The sequence below is a fragment of the Aethalodelphis obliquidens genome, unplaced genomic scaffold (genome assembly GCF_003676395.1).
Source record: "Aethalodelphis obliquidens isolate GAN/ISIS:26980383/991018 unplaced genomic scaffold, ASM367639v1 scaffold61, whole genome shotgun sequence".
NCBI classification, from domain to species: domain Eukaryota; kingdom Metazoa; phylum Chordata; class Mammalia; order Artiodactyla; family Delphinidae; genus Aethalodelphis; species Aethalodelphis obliquidens.
Window position 1 is genome coordinate 6,417,425 of NW_020838005.1, and position 21,460 is coordinate 6,438,884.

Sequence of the window (21,460 nt, forward strand, 5' to 3'; positions counted from 1 at the left end):
ACATAAACAAGTCACAACGGCTTCCCTGCAGAGAAGAGCCAGACGCGGTGACCTGCCTGGGGACTGAGGGATCATCAGTTTTTTTCCAGGCACTTTTTGGCTGGGATTTTCATCCTAAACCTCACAAGATGCTATATCCTTTAATTAAATTACCCAACCTTGTGCTCCCCTGTCTTCTCCACAGCACTCCACGGAGCTTTGAGAGCACACGATTTTTGTAATACCACATCTATAAATGCCTAGTAAAGAAGGCAATCCAAATATTCTTCAAAAGATGATTTCAAAAAGAAGGGGAAAATGTGGTAGCCTTAAGGAAGCAAATAACTGGGCACTACTTCCCATCCTGAGAGAGCTGACAGCCACCTCATTCCACTTTACAAGTGTGAAGTCATCGCTCCCGAGGAGAAAACCGTTTTGCAAGCAGGCTATGAATCCATCTTTTCTTTCGATATCAATGACAACAACAGTGCTTCTAAGGTGTAAAATTAGGCTTTATCTCTTTACCATAACTCATAAAAGAAAACCAGCCACTCCTACAAGATAACTTTTTAAAATAAAAAAAGTTGAGGGAGAAAACATTTTGACCAATGCTGGAAGGAGCACTGTGCGTAATACCTACGCCTCCCTTGAAAACTTTTTCTTTTTGCAAAACTGTATTTCGAATGATAGAATGGTCATGGTACAAAAACGTTTATTTAAATTAAATATTTTAGACAAATCAATATCTACAACCATTCCAAAGCATGTGTAGTTCTTACAGAAAATGGAACAGTTTAGCTTAATGTCTGTGATAATGTTTTATAAGATTATTAACATACATTCTGGACTGCACCAATCATATTGTCCATGATTTACTATTTATTACCAAATGTCATATACAGTAATAGCATAAAGATTAATCACATAAGAGATTTTACAAGAGGACTCCTCGGAAGGAAAAAAGAAAAAGGATCTTTCAACAATATGAAATATAAGGTGAAACTAATAGGAGAATATATAAAACACGTACATATTTCATACAGGCAATAATATGGTGAAATCAAAAGACAAACAACTGTCTTTTAGCACACTGACAGGTATGTTCCTTCAAAGGAGGCTTGGGGAAGGATGGAAATGTTTGGGGGAGGGGGTCAGGGCTCAGAAATATTTTCTGAATCACAGTGCACTTCTGTTCTTTGGGAAGTAAGTATCATAAAGGGAAGTTCCTTTGATGTGTGGGCTGAAGATGTTACCCAAAGAACCAGCTGGCTGGTGAGGAGAACAAATTCCCATTTCTGCCGTAGGAATCATGCCTGCAATTTTAAGTCAAGGGATCTTTGAATTAGTGGCCAATTCCGGGGTGGAGAACGAGCAGAAAAGAAGAGAAAAAAGAAATTCCAGGAAAGGGAGATGGAGACGGCAGGAAGGAAGATCCTTTTGCATCTGCAGAAGGGAGAGCGTGATGAAATTTTGCTCAAGAAATCAACACATTCAGATTGGAAGAAAGTGATGCTGCTGTGCTGGAATTCTTTTCCAGTTCCCTGCTCTTTGGGTTGTTAGGAACAGAGGGCTGACTCGAAGCTGCCAAGGACAGCACAGAGTATCCGATTCAGGCTGTGCATGGAGATGCGTGTGTTGTGTGTGTCTCACACACACTGTATGTATTCAGGCTGTGTATATTCTCTTGAAATGTGTGTGTAATAAAAAAAAGAACTTGTCTAAAAAAATATGTTTGTTTGTTTGTTTTTAAATCTTGAATTCAATCTCATTTTCAGTGACGCAGTTAACGCCAGGGGTTCATTTCCCAAATCAAGGTGAGTGTCCTTTCTCAAAGCGTCCTTTTGTAAGTCTATGATCATATTGGAAGATTGTGACCAAGTGCAGCAGCCTGGTGTCCTTGGGCTGTGCATGGAATCGTCACCAGGTTGCAGGTGAATGAGCTCACTGAGGCCAACTTCATCTTCCTGTGTTAGCCTCGAGAGAATCCTAAATCAGAAAACCCTGAAGCAGAGGGGACCTTAGATGCGGCGTCTGTCCCTCACTCTACAGATGGGGGGGATGGGCGGGGAGGGGGAGGGGAGTCGGGTTTCACCAGCCCCCTGAGGCAGAATTGGGATTGGATCCCGGGTCCCCTGAATCTTAGCCCAGGGCTCTCCTCACCTGGACGACCAAGGGTCAGGACGGCTGTACCCCTGCAGCTGTGTCAGAAGCAGGAGGGATGCGAATGCTTCCGGGCTTTTCCCGAATTTGTTTCCGGGATGAGAAATGGGAGGAGAGGTCAGTGAAAATTCTCGCGGGAAACAGTGTCTTTCAGCCACGACCGGGCCTGATTCCCAGGGTGTGGCCAATGAAAACTCATTTGAAGGAATATACTCAAAACGCAGGCTGCAGGGGGCGGGGCGGGGCGGGGCGGGCGGGCGGGGAAGGGGGCGGGCGGAGGGGCCCTGGATCCGCAGAGCCGGTCCGCAGCACAGACCTGCCCACCCCGGGGCGCTGCGCATCAGCTCCGCTCCGCGCGGGAAGGAGAGGCTGCGACCAGGCCGGGCCGGCCGGGCTGCCCCGGGCTCTATGACACGCTGTAGCTGTTGTAATACGTGGCCGTGGCATCAGCCAGCACGGAGATGAGGCTGGTCTCCGTGGGGCCCGTCGGTGTCACCTGCGAGACCGGGCCCTGCCCGCTGAGGGCCCCGGCCCCGGCGGCAGAGTCTGGGTGGCCAGGAGTGTTCAAGTACTGGTCGAACTCATTGCGATCCATGTCCCCCAGGAGTTCCACCTGGCTCAGCTGATCCAGGGCGTCGAAGCCGGGGTGCTCGGGAGGCGGGGAGAGCTGGCCCAGGTGGGCGTGGAGGTTGGAATGGAGAGGAGGGTAGGCGGCTGGGGAGTAATAGGCAGGAGACGGGGGGCAGCCGGGCACGGTGGACATCATAGAGACGCCCGAGGACTGGCCGAGGGCCAGGGAGCCCAGGGGATGGCCGCAGTGGAGAGGGCTGGCGGCGTACTCCGGAGAGTAGGGGGGCCCGGGCAGATGGGGGATGCGGCGGGAATGCGCGTGCTCCTCCTGGCACGGGGAGGAGAAGAAGCTCTGCTCCGGCTCTAGCACGTCCAGGGGCGACATCTCCGGCGGGGTGGGCAGCCCGTAGGGATAGGCGTCCACGCTGCCCGGGGTGGTGGTGCCGCCGCCGCCGCCGCCGCCGCCGCCGCCGGCCGGGCCCTCGTGGAAGCAGCCCCGCAGGCCGGGCAGCGCGGAGCCCGGGGAGTACTCACCCCTGTCCTCCTTCTCCCCCGGCGCCCCCCGGCCGCCGCCCCGCTTCTCGGGCAGGGCGTTCTGGTCGCGGGAGAGCGAGCTGAGCAGGAAGCCGGGGTCCACGCGCTTGCACAGGCGCTTGGCCTGCTTCTTCCTGCGCGGCCGGTACTTGTAGTTGGGATAGTCCTGCATGTGCTGCAGGCGCAGCCGCTCCGCCTCATCCACGTAGGGCCTCTTCTGGGACAGTGTCAGCGCCTTCCACGACTTTCCTGCTCACACAAGTCAGAGAAGACCGCGCTCAGCCTCTGCGCGGCTCCGGACGGCCCGTGCGCCTGTCTCCGACTCGGACCTCGGAGCATCGCACGTGCACACGCCGGCCGCCTCGGTCCCCCGTCCCCCCCCCCCGCGGTCCCCCCTCCGCACAGGACGCACCGCACTCCTCGCATCCTCTGCCCAGCCCACGTCCTGCACGCACAGTGAGGCCAAACCAACCCCTCCCGCTTGCACGCCCCAAGGCGCTCGTACCAACTAGGCCCATAGTCACTGGCACCTCTCCTGTCAAAGCCACCAGATAACGCGAACATATCAACAGTGTGGGATTCTCGGTGAAAGGCCCACCTGACCCAACGTCACCGACAGGACAAAAACATGTCACGACTACAACATTGATTTGGGCTGCCTTTACCCTTTGAGAGTCAGTGCTAATCATTTGTGCATTTTAGTGAAAACTCTGTCTTCCTCTATTATCGCTGCCCCATCAAGGAAGTGATGCTATAATATTTATTTGTGGCATAAATCTCACAGGCCTTCTTGTCGGGGAACTCAGGCTCAGTTAATAGTTTTACAGATGGACGTAAATTACAGGATCTCACTTAGGGCATCAGAGGATTATCCCTTACGTCTGAAGGTCAAACAGGACCCTACTGCATGCAACACGCACACAAGCCATGGCTTCCGGTTGTCCACTTAGGACCCTCTGACCATGGCAGGGGGCACCTGCTCAGCCACTGACTCCCTGTACAGAAGCAAATCCCTTACCTTCCCCTGGTCTCTGTTTTCCTCACTATAAAAAATATATTGCGATGTTACGCAAGTCAAAACTCTCTCCTGAAGAAGCATCGCACACGTGTATCCCACTGGTGCGAAAATGCTGGTTTCACATGTATTTTCTATTCATCCTTATTCACTTACACTTTGTTTTGTGAACCGCTTTAGTATCTCTTTCTCTCTCAAAGTACATTGCACATCCCTCCCGCTGCAGGTTTTCTAAAGGCTGCTTCTGGACCCCTTAGATTGTTACCTCCTAGGGTGGGCTTGGGATTCTATAACTTGACAAGTTCTCCCATGACTCTACTGTATCCTGAAGTCTGAGACAAGCTAGCCCAGAGGGCAGGTCCCGCCACCAAGCCCTGGAAGGAAAGGGGCCACATCTCCCACCCAGAGCACTCTGCACAGCGCCGAGTCCAGAGCTGTGTACTGGCTGGCCACGTGTGCCGGGTCCACAGAGGGGGCTGGAGAGGGTAATTATTCAAGGCGTTCTCCTGTTGGGATGAAAGTTTATAACTATTCCGACAGACTTGTCAATTACTACAATTAGCTCTCACTTATAAAGGCAACTTGAAACGTGTCAGGAACTCCAGATTCGGGGTTGGCTATTAGTTTCCAGAGCGTGGCTGAGGCCACAGTCGTGGCAAGAGGCCTAAGACCCAGATACACCCACACCCTGAGTATGGACTGAATATAAAAGTGACTCTAGTTTCTAAGTACACCTGGATATTGTAGTATTCATAAAATATAGGTTCATTTTTAAAACCACTAAATGTATAACTGTCTTTACATGCTTTCTCACTCATAACATAAAAAATACCAGCGCTACTGGGTGAAGTTTTTAATGTTAAAGATTGCAGAGCTAATCGTCAAAAAAGTCTGGGCTCTCACAATCAGCCCCTTCCCTTTCCTAAGTCAGAAAGGAAAGGGCTGGGCGAGATCATGGGCTTGGGGTGGAAATAGATCATCCTGCTGCTCCCCTAGTAGCAGGTGTAGAAAGTCCACATTTTTCAAAGCAACACCATGTTGGTTTCCTTTGCCTAGTGCCAGGGGCTGTGTGGTTAAGCAGGAAGGAATCAGTGTCTTTCCTGCAAAGTGCACTGTAACCTCTGGAAGCCTAAGTGCCAACTGCCCACAAGGATCAGCTCACAGGAAGCGTTTGTCACCCAAGTCCCTTTGCCTGTCCTCTCCCTGAGAGCAGGCAGCCCTAATCCTGCAAGGCTCCCCAGCTTGAGTTCTCCCATCCCTGACCTGGGCCTGCTCTATCCTGGTCACAAGAGCTGTGCTTGGGCAAAAGGCATGGCACCTGGGCACACCAAAAGAAAAACTATTAGGGGCCCAGAAACAAAAAAGGTGTTTTCATTTCTTTGGAAACCTGAAGAAAAATGTAAATTTTTTGCTTGAAGAAATGTTTTATTATTGTATATATTAATATATTTTTCTTTATGCCAACACAGTATAAAGTATGATTTAAAATATTTTTTTATGAGAGAAGGGGCTCACTAAGACACTGGCCCACTAATTCATCCTGGGCACAGCTAGCCAGGGGGCTGGGCCGGGGGGTAGGAGGCTATTTGAGACCAGCACTCCATCAGCTGCTTTGAAAGGGCGCCTAACTGCAGGAGGACGCTTTCCGCTGGAGGGCCTGTGGCTTTAGCCCGCACAAAGGTGGATGTCAGCCCTCACTCCACGGATCTGGGGAAGGTGCCCCGAGCTCCAACGGAAAAAGGAAAAAGGCTGCAGCCTGGGCCGGGTGGGGTTGCAGAGGGCAGGGCCAGCCTCGGGTGACCACACACTGTCCCTTCTCACAGGGCCTGGTGTCCGCTGGGCACACAAAGTGCTTTTAAAAGTTCCCATCCTTCGAAATGAATAAAAACCACATTGAAGGGCAAAGAGGTTAGGAGTTGGGCGGAGTTGATAAATGCTCAGCTTCTGTCAAGGGAGAGAGAAGAGACCCCGGAGAACATCTTTTCTCTAGGCTCCTGGGCCTGGCTTGTCCCTGTCCCCAGTCCCGTCGCTGGGGCTCGGACCGCACAGCAGCCCGCGAAAAGCGGCCGGGCTCCAGGACAGACCCGCACTGGCCGCGCTAAGCATCCGAATCAAATTTTCTACACTCCTGAGACTGAGAAACAGAGGCTCGAATCAAGTCCACGTTGCTGTCGGTTTAATAATTAAGGTAAAGCAGGAATGCGTTCCCGCAAGGTCTCTCTTCACGAATATTCGTCAATGAGAGTTACGACCACCCTCTGCGATTGCGCCCGCGGTGGAGTTCAGGGAATGAGGGGGTCTCCCGCTCTGGTATGCCTGGCGAACGCCCGGTGCACCCAGCCGCGGCGTTTCCGACCCGGCCCGTCTGTGCGCGCGGGGCCCCTAACTCGGCTCCCGTCCCCGCGAGGGGGCCTCTCCGGCCACCCCGAGGGCCGAGCGGGTTCTCTTTGGGCCTTGTCCGGGCACCCCTGCTCGGAATCCCCGTCCCCGAGCGCACACCCACGCTCGCCCCGATGCCCAACCTCGCGGGCACGGCGCGCGCCCCACGCCGGGTCTGGCCCACCCCGCCCGGCCTCCAGCCGCCAGCCACCCGCCCGCCGACCTCGGGCCGCGCCCCGCCCGCTCACTCACCCAGCATCTTGCTGAGCTCCGCGTTGTGCAGGTCCGGGTTCTGCACCGCCAGACGTTTCCTCTCGTCCTTGGCCCACACCATGAAGGCGTTCATGGGCCGCCGGATACGGCTCTCCGAGCCCTTGTCCCCCGGCGGGCGGGGGGCGGCCGGCGGCGATAGCCCGTCCGACAGCTCGGCTTCCAGGGCCGGGCACTCGAGCCCCTCGGGCCACGGGTAAGCTCCCAGCAGCGCCGCCATGGCCGCGCGGGGGTCGCCTCGCTTCGCGTCGACGGGCCGGCGCTGACCTGGCCCTCGCACCGGTCGGGGCGTCCAGCTTGGCCGGCAGCCGCGGCCCGGCCCCTTATTTATCAGCTTCGGGCGGCCGCGTCCTCCAATGACTCTTGAAGGCGGCGCGGCCACTCCCTCATTCTCGACGCGGGCCCCCTCCCTGCGTCCCGGGCCGCCGCGTCCCGGCTCCGACCTGCAGGGAGGGGAGGCGGGAGGGCGGGCCACTTCCCCCGCGCCCGCCCCCGGCCCGCCCCTCCGCCTCCCAGGTCCCTCCCGGAGATCCGCGCCCCGCCGCCCCGGGACCGCCGCTCTGCCCGCCCGCTCCCCTCTCAGGTGCCGCTGGCCGGGAGGCGGGCGCCGCCCGCAGTCACCGGGCCCGCGTGCGGGAGCCGGACTCCAGCCCCCTGTCCCGACTGGCCGCGGCCTCCCTGGGCCAGGCTCCGCCAGCTTCTCCCGAGTGTGGAATCCTGCGGAGAATAGAAGCCAAACAGGTTTCGCTGGGGGTGGCCGGGCACGAGTGACTTTGACCGTGAATCCCGGCCTGTGACAGAACACACCTACTGCTTTTCTAAAATGACCTAAGGAGCGACAACCTCGCCCCCAGCCAACTTGGGTGGCCAGAGAGGCTGGCAAGGGCTGGATCCCGCGTCGGGTTCGCCGCGATGCCCACCCGAGGGCCCCCTCGACGGCCCGCGGCTCCCTGGCTCTCGGAGAGCACGTCGGCGTCCTCAGTTCTCCCTTATTCACCCTGCCGTGTGGTCTGATTTCTCTCTTCTCACACCTCTACCCCCATCCCACCCTGGTCTCCGGTGTCCCGGCTTCCCGCTCCCTCACCTCTAGCCCTTCCCTCGCGGAATTCCCTTCTCGTATTTTCTCTCTTCTCCTCCGAGCAGAGTCATCCTGGCCCTCCCCTCCCGCGTGCTCTAGGCTTTGGCACGACCCGGGGGCTCCCGAGTTCCCTCCCCCTGACACCCCAGAGTAGACGGGGCTGCGGGCTCTGGGCCTGCGCTCAACTCCAAGGGCTGCGGACTGGTAGCTCAGGGCCATCCCTCGCGGACGCGAACCCCCTGCTCAGAGGACAGCTCTGCGTCCCGCTGCTCCGTGTGAGTAGGGCTCTTCCCCTGGCGCTCACTTCAGTGCAGGCACCCAGGAGGCACTCAGGAAATGTAGAATAAGTGAATGAATAAATGAGTGCGAAGATACGGCTTAGACACATCCTACTGTATAAAACAGGGCAGTCATAAGGCTTGACGAGATCCTGGAATCCCATCCACAAATATTTACTGAGCGGCCCCCCTCCACCCCGTGCAGGGCTCCGCAGAGGCAACCCTGAAAGGAGGCGGCACTGGGAGAGGACCGAGGGATCTGCAGTCAGGACCTGTCTTCAGTGGTGGGTTACTCCGTGCATGACTCAGACCTCCTCTCCCAATCCTAGAAGGAAGAGGATGATAACACTGACCTCACAGGGCTGTGTGTGAAAGCTCAAACTCTACACACACATGATGGTTGATGTTAATATAACTGTTCACGTGCATCCCGTAACTTCTAACCCTGGATTTCAGGGCCCCCCTTTCAATGACTGAGTTCACACATGCCTCGTGTGCAACATGCCCTCCCGGACCGGGCCCCACGGCTAAGACCGGGCAAGTGGGTGGAGAAGTGCAACTTCTCCGTTTTTAAGTCCCACTTTCAACCTCCAGAGCCCCGGACTTCACAGAGAACAGACTGAGTAGTTTCCCTCTCCCTTACAGCCAGGACCTAGAAGCAGCACCCTAGGCCTGGGCCCTCCACCCGCCGCTCTCGCGGGCCGAGGGTGACCAGCGAGGGGCGCGGGGCGCGGCGCAGCGCTGGCTGGAAAGTGGGTGTCGGGAGCCGGGAAAGCATCTTGGAACCCGAGGTGGAGCGGGCGGGGCTGGCTGGCACCGGGGATCCGGCGGGAAGGGGGTGATTTGCGGAGAGAATGTGTCCGCGGTCTAGGCTGACTTCCCTACTTTGGGAAGCCTAGGCCGTTTCCCGTGTTGAACCCCTCTGCCAAAAATTCCTTAAGAAAAATCCCCAGACCAGAATGCTCCGGGAACCGCGGGGAACTAGGGCCGCGCCCGGCCGGGGGTGCAGCTCGTTGTTGGGGGAGAGAAGGGATCCCCGCAGGGGTATTTGCGCGGCAGCCCAGGGCCCCTGGAAGGAACCGACTGCTACCCTTTCTAACCTCACCGTCGCTCCAGGGCGGGACGATGCTCCGCAGGGTCAGAGGCCTCTGGGGACAGCGCCCCCTTCCCGGCCGTGGGCGTCCCCTTCCCGGCTCGCAGCCCCTGGCGCCCTCCGTGAGCGGTTCCAGAACAGAGCGTGCGCGCTGTGGGGCCGCCCCCAGGCGCCAGGTTAGGAAGCTGCGCGGGCGCCGGGGAGCGCAGAGCGGTCCAGTTGGATTCCAGCGTCCGACAGCAAAGATGGAGAAAACAGCGGGGGCGGGGACAAAGAGAATACATGTTGTGATTGTTGTCTCCAATAATAATGTCTTGCATTTCGTCCGGAGAGCGCGCGCGAGCCTGGGTTGTGTAGGACCTGGGTGTTAAACTCCACATCGCCAGCACGGGCTTCGCCCCGAGCACGTGAGCTGTGTGCACAAGGGGACCGGGCTCTCTCTCTCGCTCCATTCCTTTATTTCTTCACTCACTTGCACTGATTCACCTGGGCAACTTTATGCAAGCGCGCCCTGGTGCGGGCGGCGCTCAGGGATGCTGGGTCACTGCGACCTTCAGTCCGCCGAGCTCCGCATAGACCTCAAGTGTCCCCAAAGCCCGGGGCTCGGAGGCCTGAGCGAGAGGGTCAGTGCTGGCGTCCTCCGAGGCATCCCCAACACCTGCCTGGCCAGCGCTGGGCCCTGGACCGCGGCCAGTTGCTGGCAGAGGCTCATCAATGGAGACTCTGCGCGGTGAATTAGAGAGCAACCGTGCCGAGAAGGGTCGAAACGTATGGGGCTGCGGTGCTTGGACCCGCAGCGGGATGGGATGGGGGTAGAGCGGCGGGTCCTCGTGTGACGATTCGGGGGCACAGTGGGCCTGCCTGCCCACAGACTGAATCTTACTCTTGTGGTGTGTATTGTGTGAACGCTGCTCTTTCTCAAACGACTTTTTTCTTTCCTTTGCTTTTTCCCTTTCCTCCTTCTGTACTTCTCTGCTCCCCTCCTTCCCTCCCTCCCCCGTTCCCTTTCTAATCTCCCCCCTCTCTCCTCCCTTCCCCCATCTCTCCCCTCCCTCCCACCTTCATTTAGGTCTGTAGTTCACTGAACAGGGTTTACAGGAACACAGGACTTGAAGTCAGAAACCGGTTGCTTCAAGTTTCTAGCAGTGTGATGATCATTCATTCAGTTGATCTCAGCCTCGGTTTCTTCACCAGTAAAATGGGGATAATACAGGATTACTGATGTGGTGTTTGTGAAAGAACCTCGTACACTTAAATAACTGTGAAATATAGTAAAGTAATGAATGGATGGAATTCTAAATATAAAATTAATAGGGTCGAGCCCACAAAACTTTCCCTGTGAGGAGCTTTCCTTATTCTATTCCAAACTGAAGAGTTTCGGTGATTCTAGGGGAAGGAGAAAGAAGGGAGTAGGGCACACATTCCTGCCTCGAACCGATTCCAGCCCTGGCCCCTGGCACTGGAGCCCTGCGCAAGACCAAGTGCTGGCAGCTGTGCCAGGCTGGAGGTGCCGTGGCTCCCAGCCCTCCTCTCTGCAACGGTTTTGTGCACATGGTCTGCTGGTGCTTTTTGTCCCTCACATCTGGCTGGTGGCTGAAATCACCATCACTGCGATCACCTTTGCTCACACTGATTTATCTGTACTAGACTGACAGTCTTTGCAAAGGTCATTCCCAGCTCATCCTTGCCTCTGTACAACCCTCTGTGGATTGGGCGGCCCAGGCTGTAGTAGTAAGCCAGTTCCCAGATGAGGCAGGTGGCACAGCAGAGACCTGAATACGCATCTCTCGTCCTCAGGTCTCTGCTTCCCCATTCCGGGGCTACCCCAGGTCAGCTTCCAGCTCAAAGCAGAGCCCCACGCCAGAGAGAAGGGCTTCTAACCAGCTGCTGCGTCTCCCCCTGCTTGTGTGCCCTTCCAGACCCATCGCTCAAGTCCCACTGCACCTTTCCTCATCCAAAGGGCACTGGAAGTTCAAGGTAAGGTGAAAAGCAAATGGGTAAACCCTGTTGGCCACGGGTAAGGTGCATGCTGGAGAGCCAGGAGACCTCATCCAGGCCTGCTGACTGCCCTCCCTTCTCCCCTCCATGCACCCCACCCGGCCCCGCGCCTGGCTTCCCTCCAAGAAGCGGAGTTCCTCTCTTTCAAGCAACAGAAATCTCTTCATAGTCATTTAGGAGAAATTCGTCAAGGTCTCAGATTCAGAATAATTCAGAGATTTAAGATATATCTGAGGGCCTACCTGAGTGGACACAAGGACACCTGGACAGAGTTTCACAGTGTCCTAGGTTTAACAGCTCTTCTACAGGGGACTAGGGGGAAAGGAATAGGATTTTCAGATGACATTGCTTCTGAGCATGGGTAGTGTAGACCCCCTGGCAACATCAAAACTCTTTTGTAAGAGGGACTTTATAGTAACAAAACACTGGGGTAGAGAAACCCAAGTTCCCCAGATCAGACTTTCTGGTTACCATAGAATGCCCCCTCTACATGTGTGTGCTCGTCTCTGATCAGTCATGTCTCCCAGCGAACGGTGGATGGATCCTGACTTAGAGCCAGAAGACATAAGTCCAGTCCCATCTGCCACTACTGGCTGAGCACATCTGAGCAAGTCTCTTAGCCAGTGCACAGGGTAGAGAGCCTCGGAGGCCCAGTGAACCAATGACGGGCTTGCCTCTGCTGTGTGTACACCGAGGACAGCACCGACGTAAGCTCTGCTCATCCTGGGATTTGTGTTTGCTTCCTCCTAGCCCTGAGGGCCAGGAGAGTTCCAAGCCAAGAACAAACCTTTGCTACATTAATTTTCTCCCGCTCCACTCTGAACAATGATCAGATTTCCTTCTGTAAGGGAGCACATGTGCAGGATTACTGCACTGAAACGATCTTTACTTAATTGGTCAGAAGTTAAATTCTGACAAATTTAAATGGAAAAACCAACAGATGACAAGAAAAACTAAGAGTTGGTTTAAGGACGTATGCTCCATCTCTTTAATCCTATTGCCTCTTCTTTCCAGATGCCTAAGAGGAAGAAGAGAAATTGACTAGAAACCACCTGTAAATAATACAAAATGGAAAGTAAGTCTTTTCTGAGCCGAGGTGCACACACGTCAGGATAATGAGTGACGTGAGGCAGGACTGATAGCGATCTCATCGCGGATCACTCTGTCATCGGCCAACAATTCTGCTGTGAGAAACCAAGGATACCTGTTTGGCTTATGAGACTGCTTTAATGGGCAGATTTCAAGCTACCACTATCTTACGTTTTGTTTTTTTAATCAGATGTTCATTGAAGTACAGTGTGCCCACAGAGGAGTGCGCAGGCGTGCGTGGTGGCGGAGATTCCACAGGTGACCACACCTGCGTAAGCAGCGCGCACAGCACGGAACAGAATGCTGCCAGCCCTACCGGGCTAAGGCTCCCACTACCACTAACTTTTAAGTTCCTTTAGGCAGGGACTGGGTGTCATTGTGTCTTAAAATGTAGTATATGAAGAGAAAATGTGAGGCATGGCAAGGCCAACAGACAAGGAGTCAATTGCCATTGAAAGCAGGGCACACGACACCATGGGGGCCACGTGGGGAAGCACTGGGGGCGGGGAGACTGGGCAAGAGACTTTATTACGGGTTCCTCAGGAAGGAACGAGGGAGGGAGGCAAATCGGGCTTAGGACTGGCAAGGCTGAATAATGTGGGTGGTCTCTGGGGTACAGGGGCTGTTCCTGGTTGTCTGGTAACTGGCCTTGGGGTGATTAGGACTGGAGGATAGTGGCCCAGAGTGCAAGCGCTCCTTAAAGGAGGTGTTTAGGGTGGGGGTTTATACCTGAGAAGTGCACTAGCCAGCAAGGTGTTTACTGCTCTGGGAAGTAGCTGGCCCTGGGAGGGGCGGCCCCTCCAGAGTCAGCAGGGCCCCAGGTGTCAAAGCATCAGCACACAGACAATAAGAGACATGGTTAACATACACTCAGCTTTCACACCCCGGAACCTAAAATAATGTGTGGCATGTAATGGGCACTCAATAAAAGAGGAAAGATGGAGGGAAAAGAGAAGGGAGGGAGTGAGGGAGGACACAAGGGGACAGCACACAGTGGGCTGGCTAGTTGGGCAACACGAGGGCTGACTTCAATAGCCTCACTCCCCACGAGTGTCAAAGGGAGTTGCCCACAGCAGCTCATGGGGGGACCCCATTCAAGAGCTCCTGGATTTATATTCAGAAAGTTGGGATGTCTCAGCAGTGTTAGATGTCCCTTTATGAAGCCTTCACTGGGAAACACGCCCCTCATTCAACATCACTTAGACTACCTGTTTAAATTGGTCCTTGAACCATTCACCCTGCATTTCTGCTGGTATCTGACAGGGATCAGGGAAGAGATGTGCTCTAGTTACCTATGGCTGTGTGACAGACCACCCCAAACGCAGCAGTGCAAGCAACCACTGTTACTATGTTCAGTGACTCTGAACATAGGAATTTGGCAGGAATTTGACAGTGTACAGCAAGGGTGTCTGCTTCATGATGTCTGAGGTGTCAGCTGGAAAGACACGAATGGCTCAGAGTAACTCGAATGGCCAGAAGCTGGAACCATCTGGAAGCTTCTTCACCCATATGTCTGACACCAAGGCTAGGATGACTCAAAGGCTGGGCTAAGCTGGGACTATTAGCCGGAGTGTCTATCCATGGCTTTTCCATATTATTTTGTCTTCCTCTTAGCATGGCGGCCTTACAGGAGGTTTATTTCTTACCTGTCAGCTCAGCTCCAAGAATGAGTGTTCCACAAACAAAGCAAAAGCTTCATGGTATTTTATGACTTAGGCTCAGAGATCACATGGCATCACCTCTACTCTGTCGTCACCAATACTCTATTGGTCAAAGCAGTCAGAAGCCTGGCCAGATTGAAGGGGAAAGAACATAGATCCCCAATTCTCAATATGGGGAGTATCAAGGAATTGTGGCCATGTCTTCACACTACCATGATGTGTGTGTATGTGTGAGAGGGTGGTGGTGAGAAGATCAGAGGTTTAAAACTGATAAGAAACTAAGTAACTCATCACAATACTCCTTCCCTCCCCAAGGCCAACGTCAAGGCAAAGAAGCGTGTCACCTTCTTCTTCACGCCTTCCTCCCACATACATTACACAATGCCCTTCCTTCAAAAGGTTTTTCAAAGCTCCCCCAAAGGAAGTAGTAGAAATAGGGTAATAGTAATTTCATTCTTACCCTAGTTTTGTAGATGAGGAACTAAGGCCCACAGAAATGAAACGACAGCTAGTGAGTGGCAAAACAGTACTCATTCCAAGGCTCTCTCAAGGACACCCATTCATCGCTTAATTCTCCACAAGATGTAGGGCTTGAATGAAATGAGCCTGGATCCAAACGAACAATAGCACTTAAGAAAGTCACCTTTTCAATTATAGAAACTTCCACTTCTGCCCATGATGGAGAAACAGGGATCTGATTTCTCTTCCTACCTTAAACCAACACAGAACTAGATAAAATATATGAAACAAAAGTTTTCAGACATTGTACACGATGTAGAACAATAATCCTGGAAACGAGAAACAAACGAGGTGAACCCAGTAAGCTCCCCTGCTCCCTGTCTGGACAAAGTTTCCAGGTCACAGCACAGGGAAGAGAAACTGAAACAGAGACTAGTGGTCTTGCTGTGTTGAGGAGACAGTGTTCTGAATTCAGGGAGGACAAAGCAAAGAAGAGGGGCCTGCAGAGAGGGAGAGCCTCAGGTATTTGCAGAAGGGTCTCCTTGAATCTTGGGCTGAGTACTCATATGCACATGTGTGAAAAAAAAATACCAAGACTGTGGAAAAAACACTGGAAAAAAAGTTTTTGAAAGAGTTTCTTTCAAAGAAGGAGTTTCTATTACTACCAGCCAGGGTGGAAAAATGTCCTAATACATGGTGCATCGGGTATTGTCCTCAGAAGAGTATTGGCTTTTGGGGGAAAAAAAATCACAGAAAAATACAATGCGTAACCAGGATGAAAAAAACGGTCAATAGAAATAGAACCAGAAATGATAATGGAACTAGCAGATAAGGATGTTAAAAGAGCTGTTTTAAATACACTCCATATGTTCAAGAAGGTAGAGAAAAACAAGAACATGATGGGGGAAGGATGAAAAGATCTTAAAAAGACCAAAATCAAAATTTTAAAGTTGAAATGTACAATATTTGGAATGTAAAATACACTAGCTAAGATTAACATCAGACTAGACATTACAGAAGAAAATGTTAGTGAACACGAGACAAATATTCACAATGAAAAGCAGAGAGAAAAAAAACAGAAAATAGAGAAGCAACAACTGTGAGACAGTATTGAGTGGCCTGTCATAAAAGTAATTGAACTTCCAGAAGAAATGGAGGGATCAGAATATACATCTGAACCTATAATGGCTGAAAATTTCCCAAAGTTAATGGAAACTATAAACCCACTGATTCAAAAATCTCAACCATCTCTAACCAGACAAAACATAAGAAAACCACATAAAGGCACAAGATAATCAAATTTCTGAAAATCTAAAAATCAACCAGAGGAAAATGGACACATTACATACAGAGGAACAAAGATAAGAATTACAGTAGACTTTGTGCTTGAAACCAGGCAATCCAGAATAACATTTTTAAAAACACTGGAAGAAAAAATTTAAAACTCTGAACCTAGAATTCTGTACCCAGCCAGAGTATCTTTTAAAATGAAGGTAAAATAAAAACTTTTCAGACATGCAGAAGCTTAGTGAGGTCATTATCAGTAGACTAGCACTATGAAAAATGCTGAAGGAAGTCCTATCACAAAGGAAAGTGAAACCAAATGGAAATTTGGATCCACATAAAGAAATGGTAACACACGGGTAAGTAGAAAAGACTTTTTTTTTTCTCTATTTTTAAAAACCTCTTTGAAAGATAATTGTTTCAAGCCAAAAAAAAAGAAATAAAAACAATATATTATGGAATTTATAACATATGTAGAAGTAAAATGTTACGATAAAATAGCACAAAGACCATGAGGAGGGAAATGAAAATATACTTGTAAGGTTCTTGTTCCATATGTGAAGTGGTATTACATTATCTAATGGTAGACTTTGATCAATTAAAGATAAATATTGTAAACCCTGGAGCACCCAATTTTTAAAAAATGAATTAATAGACTATTAATGTAGATAGTACTGTATCATAAAAAATCAATTAATCCAATTTATACAAGACAGGAAAAGAGGAAAAAAGAAACAAAAAACAGATGGGACAAATAGAAAACAAAGAGTAAGATGTTAGATTAAAACCCAACCATGTCAATGATCACATTAAGCAATGATCACATAAGCAATGATCACATTAAGCATGGTCTAAATACTCCATTTAAAAGGCAGAGATTGTCAGATTGGATACAAAAGCAAGACTCAACTATATGGTGACTATAAGAAATCCACTTTAAACACAAAGACACAGATAAACTCAAAGTAAAAGAATGGGAATGCTGGTTTCCAGTTTGTCATGGAAGGGGTTTAGAAGTTATCAGTCACATTCGAACAACAAGCAAAGAGATGAACAAACTGAAAATCAACAACTCTTCTTAGATCCATCAGAGAATTAGGCCACAGGATGTGAGATAATAGAAAATATATATTGGTCTCTGCCTCTGGTTCCTGGCACAGAGTTCCTCGAGCCCTTGTAAATTCCTAAGTGATAAGAGCACTAGGGGCATCTTTTGTTCTATTGAGGTGACTCTGGGTGGGCATCGGGATGGGGTGGTCACCAGAAAGACTAAACCACAATTAGAAGCTTGGAATTTTCAGCCCCACCCTCCATCCTTTAGAGAAGGGAAAAGGGCTGAAAATAGAGTTATTAATTGTTCATGCCTACATGAGGAAGCCTCCATAAAATCCTCAAAGCACAGTGTTCATGTGGGTGAGCACATCCACACCAGGAGGGGGATGCACTCCAGCTTCATGGGGACAAAAGTTCCTGCGCTGGGGACCCTCCCAGACCTCACCTATGTATCTCTTCATCTGGCTATTCATATGCATCCTTTATCATATGCTTTAATAACCTGGTAAACGTAAGTAAGAGTTTCCCTGAGTTCTGTGAACACTCTAGCAATTTAATCAAACTCAAGGAGAGGGTTGTTGGAAACTCTGATCTGTAATTTGTTGGTCAGAAGCACAGGTGATAACCTGGGCTTGCAACTGCTGTCTGAAGTGTCTGTGTCTCGTGGGGGGCAGTCTTATTATATTATACTAAAGGGCAAAAACACAGTTTGAAAAGAAAGAGCAAGCATCAGAACCAAATTCAGATATGACAGGGATGCTGACATTATCAGATTGGGGATTTAAAATAACTATGTTTGGGACTCCCCTGGCGGTCCAGTGGTTAGGACTTCTGCACTTCCACTGCAGGGGGGCATGGGTTGGATCCCTGGCTGGGGAACGAATGTCCCTGCAAGCCACGTGGCGAGGCCAAAAAAAAAAAAAAAAAAATCTATGATTAATATGCTAAGGGCTCTAGTGGAAAAACTAGACAACATGCAAGAACAGATGGGTAATGTAAACAGAGAGATGGGAATCCTAAGAAAGTATAAAAAAGATGCTCAAAATCAAAAGCACTGTCACAGAATTGAATGCCTTTACGGGTTCATTGGTAGACTGCACACAGCAAAGAGTCAGTGAGTCTGAGGATATGTCAATAGAAACGTCTCAAACTGAAAAAGCAAAGAGAAAAAGGACAAAAGATTTGAAACAGTGTATTCAAGAATGGTGGGACAACTACAAAAGGTGTAGCATATATGTAACGGAAATTATGCATGTTCCCGTGTACCAGAAGGAGAAGACAGGAAAGAACGGAAGAAATATTTAAAGCAATAATAATAATCCCCAAACCACATTTTCAGGAAATTCAGAGAACACCAGATAGGAAAACGCCAAAAGAACTACACCTAGGCACATAATATTCAAACTGCAGAAAATCAGACAAAGAAAAAATCCTGATAGAAGCCAGAGGAAAAATTGTCCTACCAGTAGAGCAGCAAGAATACAAGTTACACGGGGCTTCTCTTCAGAAATTATCCAAAGGAGGAGAGACTGGAATGAACAGTCTGATTGCTGCATATCCTTGCAACACTTGTAACTTTATGGTTGTTGCTACTGTTGTTTTTCCTTTCTTTTTTATAACAGCCATCCTAGTAGGTGTGAAATGGTATCTTGCATATAATTTGAATTTCCCTAATGACTAGTGACGTGGAGCATCTTTTCCTGTGCTTATTGGCCATTTGTATATCTTCCTTGGAGAAATGTCTATTCAAGTCCTTTGAGCATTTGTTAATAGAGATGTGTTTGGCTATTGAGTTGTAATTCTTTATATATTCTGGATATCAATCTTTTATTAGCTATATGATTTGCAAATACTTTCTCCCGTTCTGTGGGTTGCATTTCACTCTGTTTATAATGTTCCTTGCCACACGAAAATTTTTAATTTTGATGAAGTGCAACTTAATCTATTTTCTCCTTTGTTGCCTGTGCTTATGACGTCAATCCAAGAAATCATTGTCAAATCCAGTGTCAAATCCAATTTTGCCCCTGTGTTTCCTTCTGAGAGTTTTATAGTTTTAGTCACTACGTTTAGGTCTTTGATCCCTTTTGTTATTTTTGTATATGGTATAAGGCAATGGTCCAACTTTATTGTTTTGCATGTGGACATCCAGTTTTTCCAACACCATTTGTTGAAAAGACTGTCCTTTCCCCATTTAATGGTCTTGGCACCCTTGTTGAAAATCATTTGCCCATATACCTGAAGGCTTATTTCCAGGCTCTATATTTCTTCCATTGGTTTATATGCCTGTCTTTATGCCAATACCACACAATTTTGGTTACCAGAACTTGGTAGCAAGTTTTGAAATCAGGAAATGTGAGACTTTCAAATTTGTTCTTTTCAGGATTGTTTTGACTATTTGAAGTCCTTAAGGTTCCATATGAATTTTAGGATGTATTTTTCTATTTCTGCAAAAATCTCTCATTGCGATTATGACCAAGATTTCATTGAATCTGTAGATCGTTTGGGGTAGTTATTAACATCTTAACAATATTGAGTCTTCCAATTCATAAACATAGGCTGTCTTTCCAGATATTTGTCTTTTTTAATTTCTTTCAGCAATACTTTGTAGTTTTCAGTGTACAAGTTTTAGCCTGCTGGGTTAAGTTTATTCCTATTTTATACTTTTTGATGCTATTTTAAATGAGAATTTTCCTCAATTTCCTCTTTGGATTGTTCATTGTTAGTGTATAGAAATGCAACTGATTTTTGTGTGTTGATTTTTCAACTTTGCTGAATTTATTAGTTCTAACAGTTTTTTTTTTTTGGTATGTGTGTAATCTTATGGTTTTCTGTATATAAGATAATATCATCTGTGAACAGAGGTAGTTTTACTTCTTCCTTTGGAATTTGGATAGCTTTTATTAATTTTTTTTTCTAAAATTCTCTGGCTATAACTTCCAGTCTTATGTTGAATAGAAATGGTGAGAGTGGGCATCACTGAATTGTTCCTGATATTGGAGGAAAAGCTTTCAGTCTTTCTCCACTGAGTATCATGTTGGCTATGGGCTTTTCATATGTGGCCTTTAGTATGTTGAAACAGTTTCTTTCTAGTATACATTTCCATCTTTTCACTTTCAACCTATGATCCTTATATCTAAAAAATCTAGTGTCTCTTATAGTTGGATACTATTTTTTTTTTTTTGGTCCATTCTCCCATTCTATGTCTTTTGATTGAGAAGTTTAACCCATTTACTTTTCAACTAGTTACTGATATAAGAACACTTTTGCCATTTATTTTCTGTATGCTTATAGCTTTTTTGTCCATTTCCTCCATTACTGCTTTCCTTTCTGTTCAGCTGACTTTTTGTAGTGACACATTTTTATTCTCTTCTCATTTTTTTTTGTATATTCTATAGATGTTTTCTTTGTGGTTATCATGGGAATTAGATACACCATCCTAAAGTCATGACAATCTACCTTAAATTGATACCAACTTAATTTCAACCACATACAAAACCTCTATTCCTTTACAGCTCCACTCCCCTCACTCTGTGTTACTGATGTCACAACTTACATCATTATATATTGAATATCCATTAACATAGATTTATATTAATTAATTTGTCTTAAAAGACTGTAGAAAACAAAAATTGGAGTTACAAACCAAAATTACTATACTTTTTTTCTATTTGTCTAAGTATTTACCTTTACTAGAAAACCATTTATTTTCATATGAGAGTATAGACATATTCTCTAGTGTCCTTGTATTGCAACTTGAAGGTTTTTTCCCCCAGCATTTAAAATACGTCATCTTATTGCTTTCTGGCCTGCAGGTTTTCTGCTGGGAAATCTACTGATAGTCTTATTGGGGATCATTTGTGATGATCAATGTGATGTCATTTTTCTCTCGCGGCTTTCAAGATTCTCTACCTTTGGCTTTCAACACTTTGATGATAATGTGTCTTGGTGTGAGTCTCTTGGGTTTATCCCACTTGGAGTTTGTTAAGCTTATTGAATTTATATCTGTATATTTCCCTAAATTTGACATGTTTTCAGCAATTATTTCTTCAAATATTCTCTGTGCCCCTTTTCTTTCTTCTCCTTCTGGAACTCCCATAATTCTTATACTGGTCTGCTTGTTCTGTCCCACGAGTCTCTTAGGCTCTGCTCATTTTTCTTCCTTTTTTTTCTTTTTTTCTTCTCAGACTTGATAATTTCAAATGTCCAGCCTTCAAGTTCACTGATTTTCTTCCGCCTATTTGGTTTTTTTTAATTAAAAAAAATTATTTATTTTATTTATTTATTTTTGGCTGTGCTGGGTCTTCATTGCTGCGTGTGGGCTTTCTCTAGTTGTGGCAAGCGGGGGCTACTCTTCGTTGAGGTGATCAGGCTTCTCATTGTGGTGGCTTCTCTTGTTGTGGAGCATGGGCTCTCGGTGCGTGGGCCTCAGTAGTTGTGGCATGTGGGTTCAGTAGTTGTGGCTCGCAGGCTCTAGAGCTCAGGCTCAGTAGTTGTGGCGCATGGGCTTAGTTGCTCCATGGCATGTGGGATCTTCCTGGACCAGGGCTCAAACCCATGTCC

General features: G+C 48.8%; 1 protein-coding gene across 5 annotated transcripts; it reads right to left on the reverse strand.

Annotated features, from left to right (window-relative positions):
* Window positions 1-674: 674 nt before the first annotated feature.
* On the reverse strand, window positions 675-9,473 carry SOX7 (SRY-box transcription factor 7). Of its 5 annotated transcripts, none has more exons than XM_027088028.1 (4): window positions 9,369-9,440; window positions 8,172-8,588; window positions 6,890-7,624; window positions 675-3,492 (listed from the first exon to the last, which is right to left on the reverse strand). In XM_027088028.1, exons 2-4 carry the CDS (start codon window positions 8,425-8,427, stop codon window positions 2,546-2,548), a joined length of 1,938 nt encoding a protein of 645 aa, XP_026943829.1. In that variant the 5' UTR covers window positions 8,428-8,588; window positions 9,369-9,440; the 3' UTR covers window positions 675-2,545. The 5 variants fall into 5 exon arrangements, 4 of the variants coding, with proteins under 4 accessions (XP_026943829.1, XP_026943830.1, XP_026943832.1 ...); XM_027088029.1 differs by lacking the exon at window positions 9,369-9,440 and having other exon boundaries at window positions 8,172-8,377; window positions 8,536-8,554; XR_003428980.1 differs by lacking the exons at window positions 8,172-8,588; window positions 9,369-9,440 and having other exon boundaries at window positions 675-1,980; window positions 2,140-3,492.
* Window positions 9,474-21,460: the final 11,987 nt, after the last annotated feature.

Excerpts from the sequence above, each read along its gene's own strand:
- SOX7 (XM_027088028.1), bottom strand. The coding sequence starts at position 8,427 with ATGGGATTCCAGGATCTCGTCAAGCCTTATGACTGCCCTGTTTTATAC. Across the intron at positions 7,625-8,171 it reads ACCAGTCCGCAGCCCTTGGA|GATTCCACACTCGGGAGAAG; the intron begins GTTGAGCGCAGG and ends TATTCTCCGCAG. Across the intron at positions 3,493-6,889 it reads GGAGCTCAGCAAGATGCTGG|GAAAGTCGTGGAAGGCGCTG; the intron begins GTGAGTGAGCGG and ends TTGTGTGAGCAG.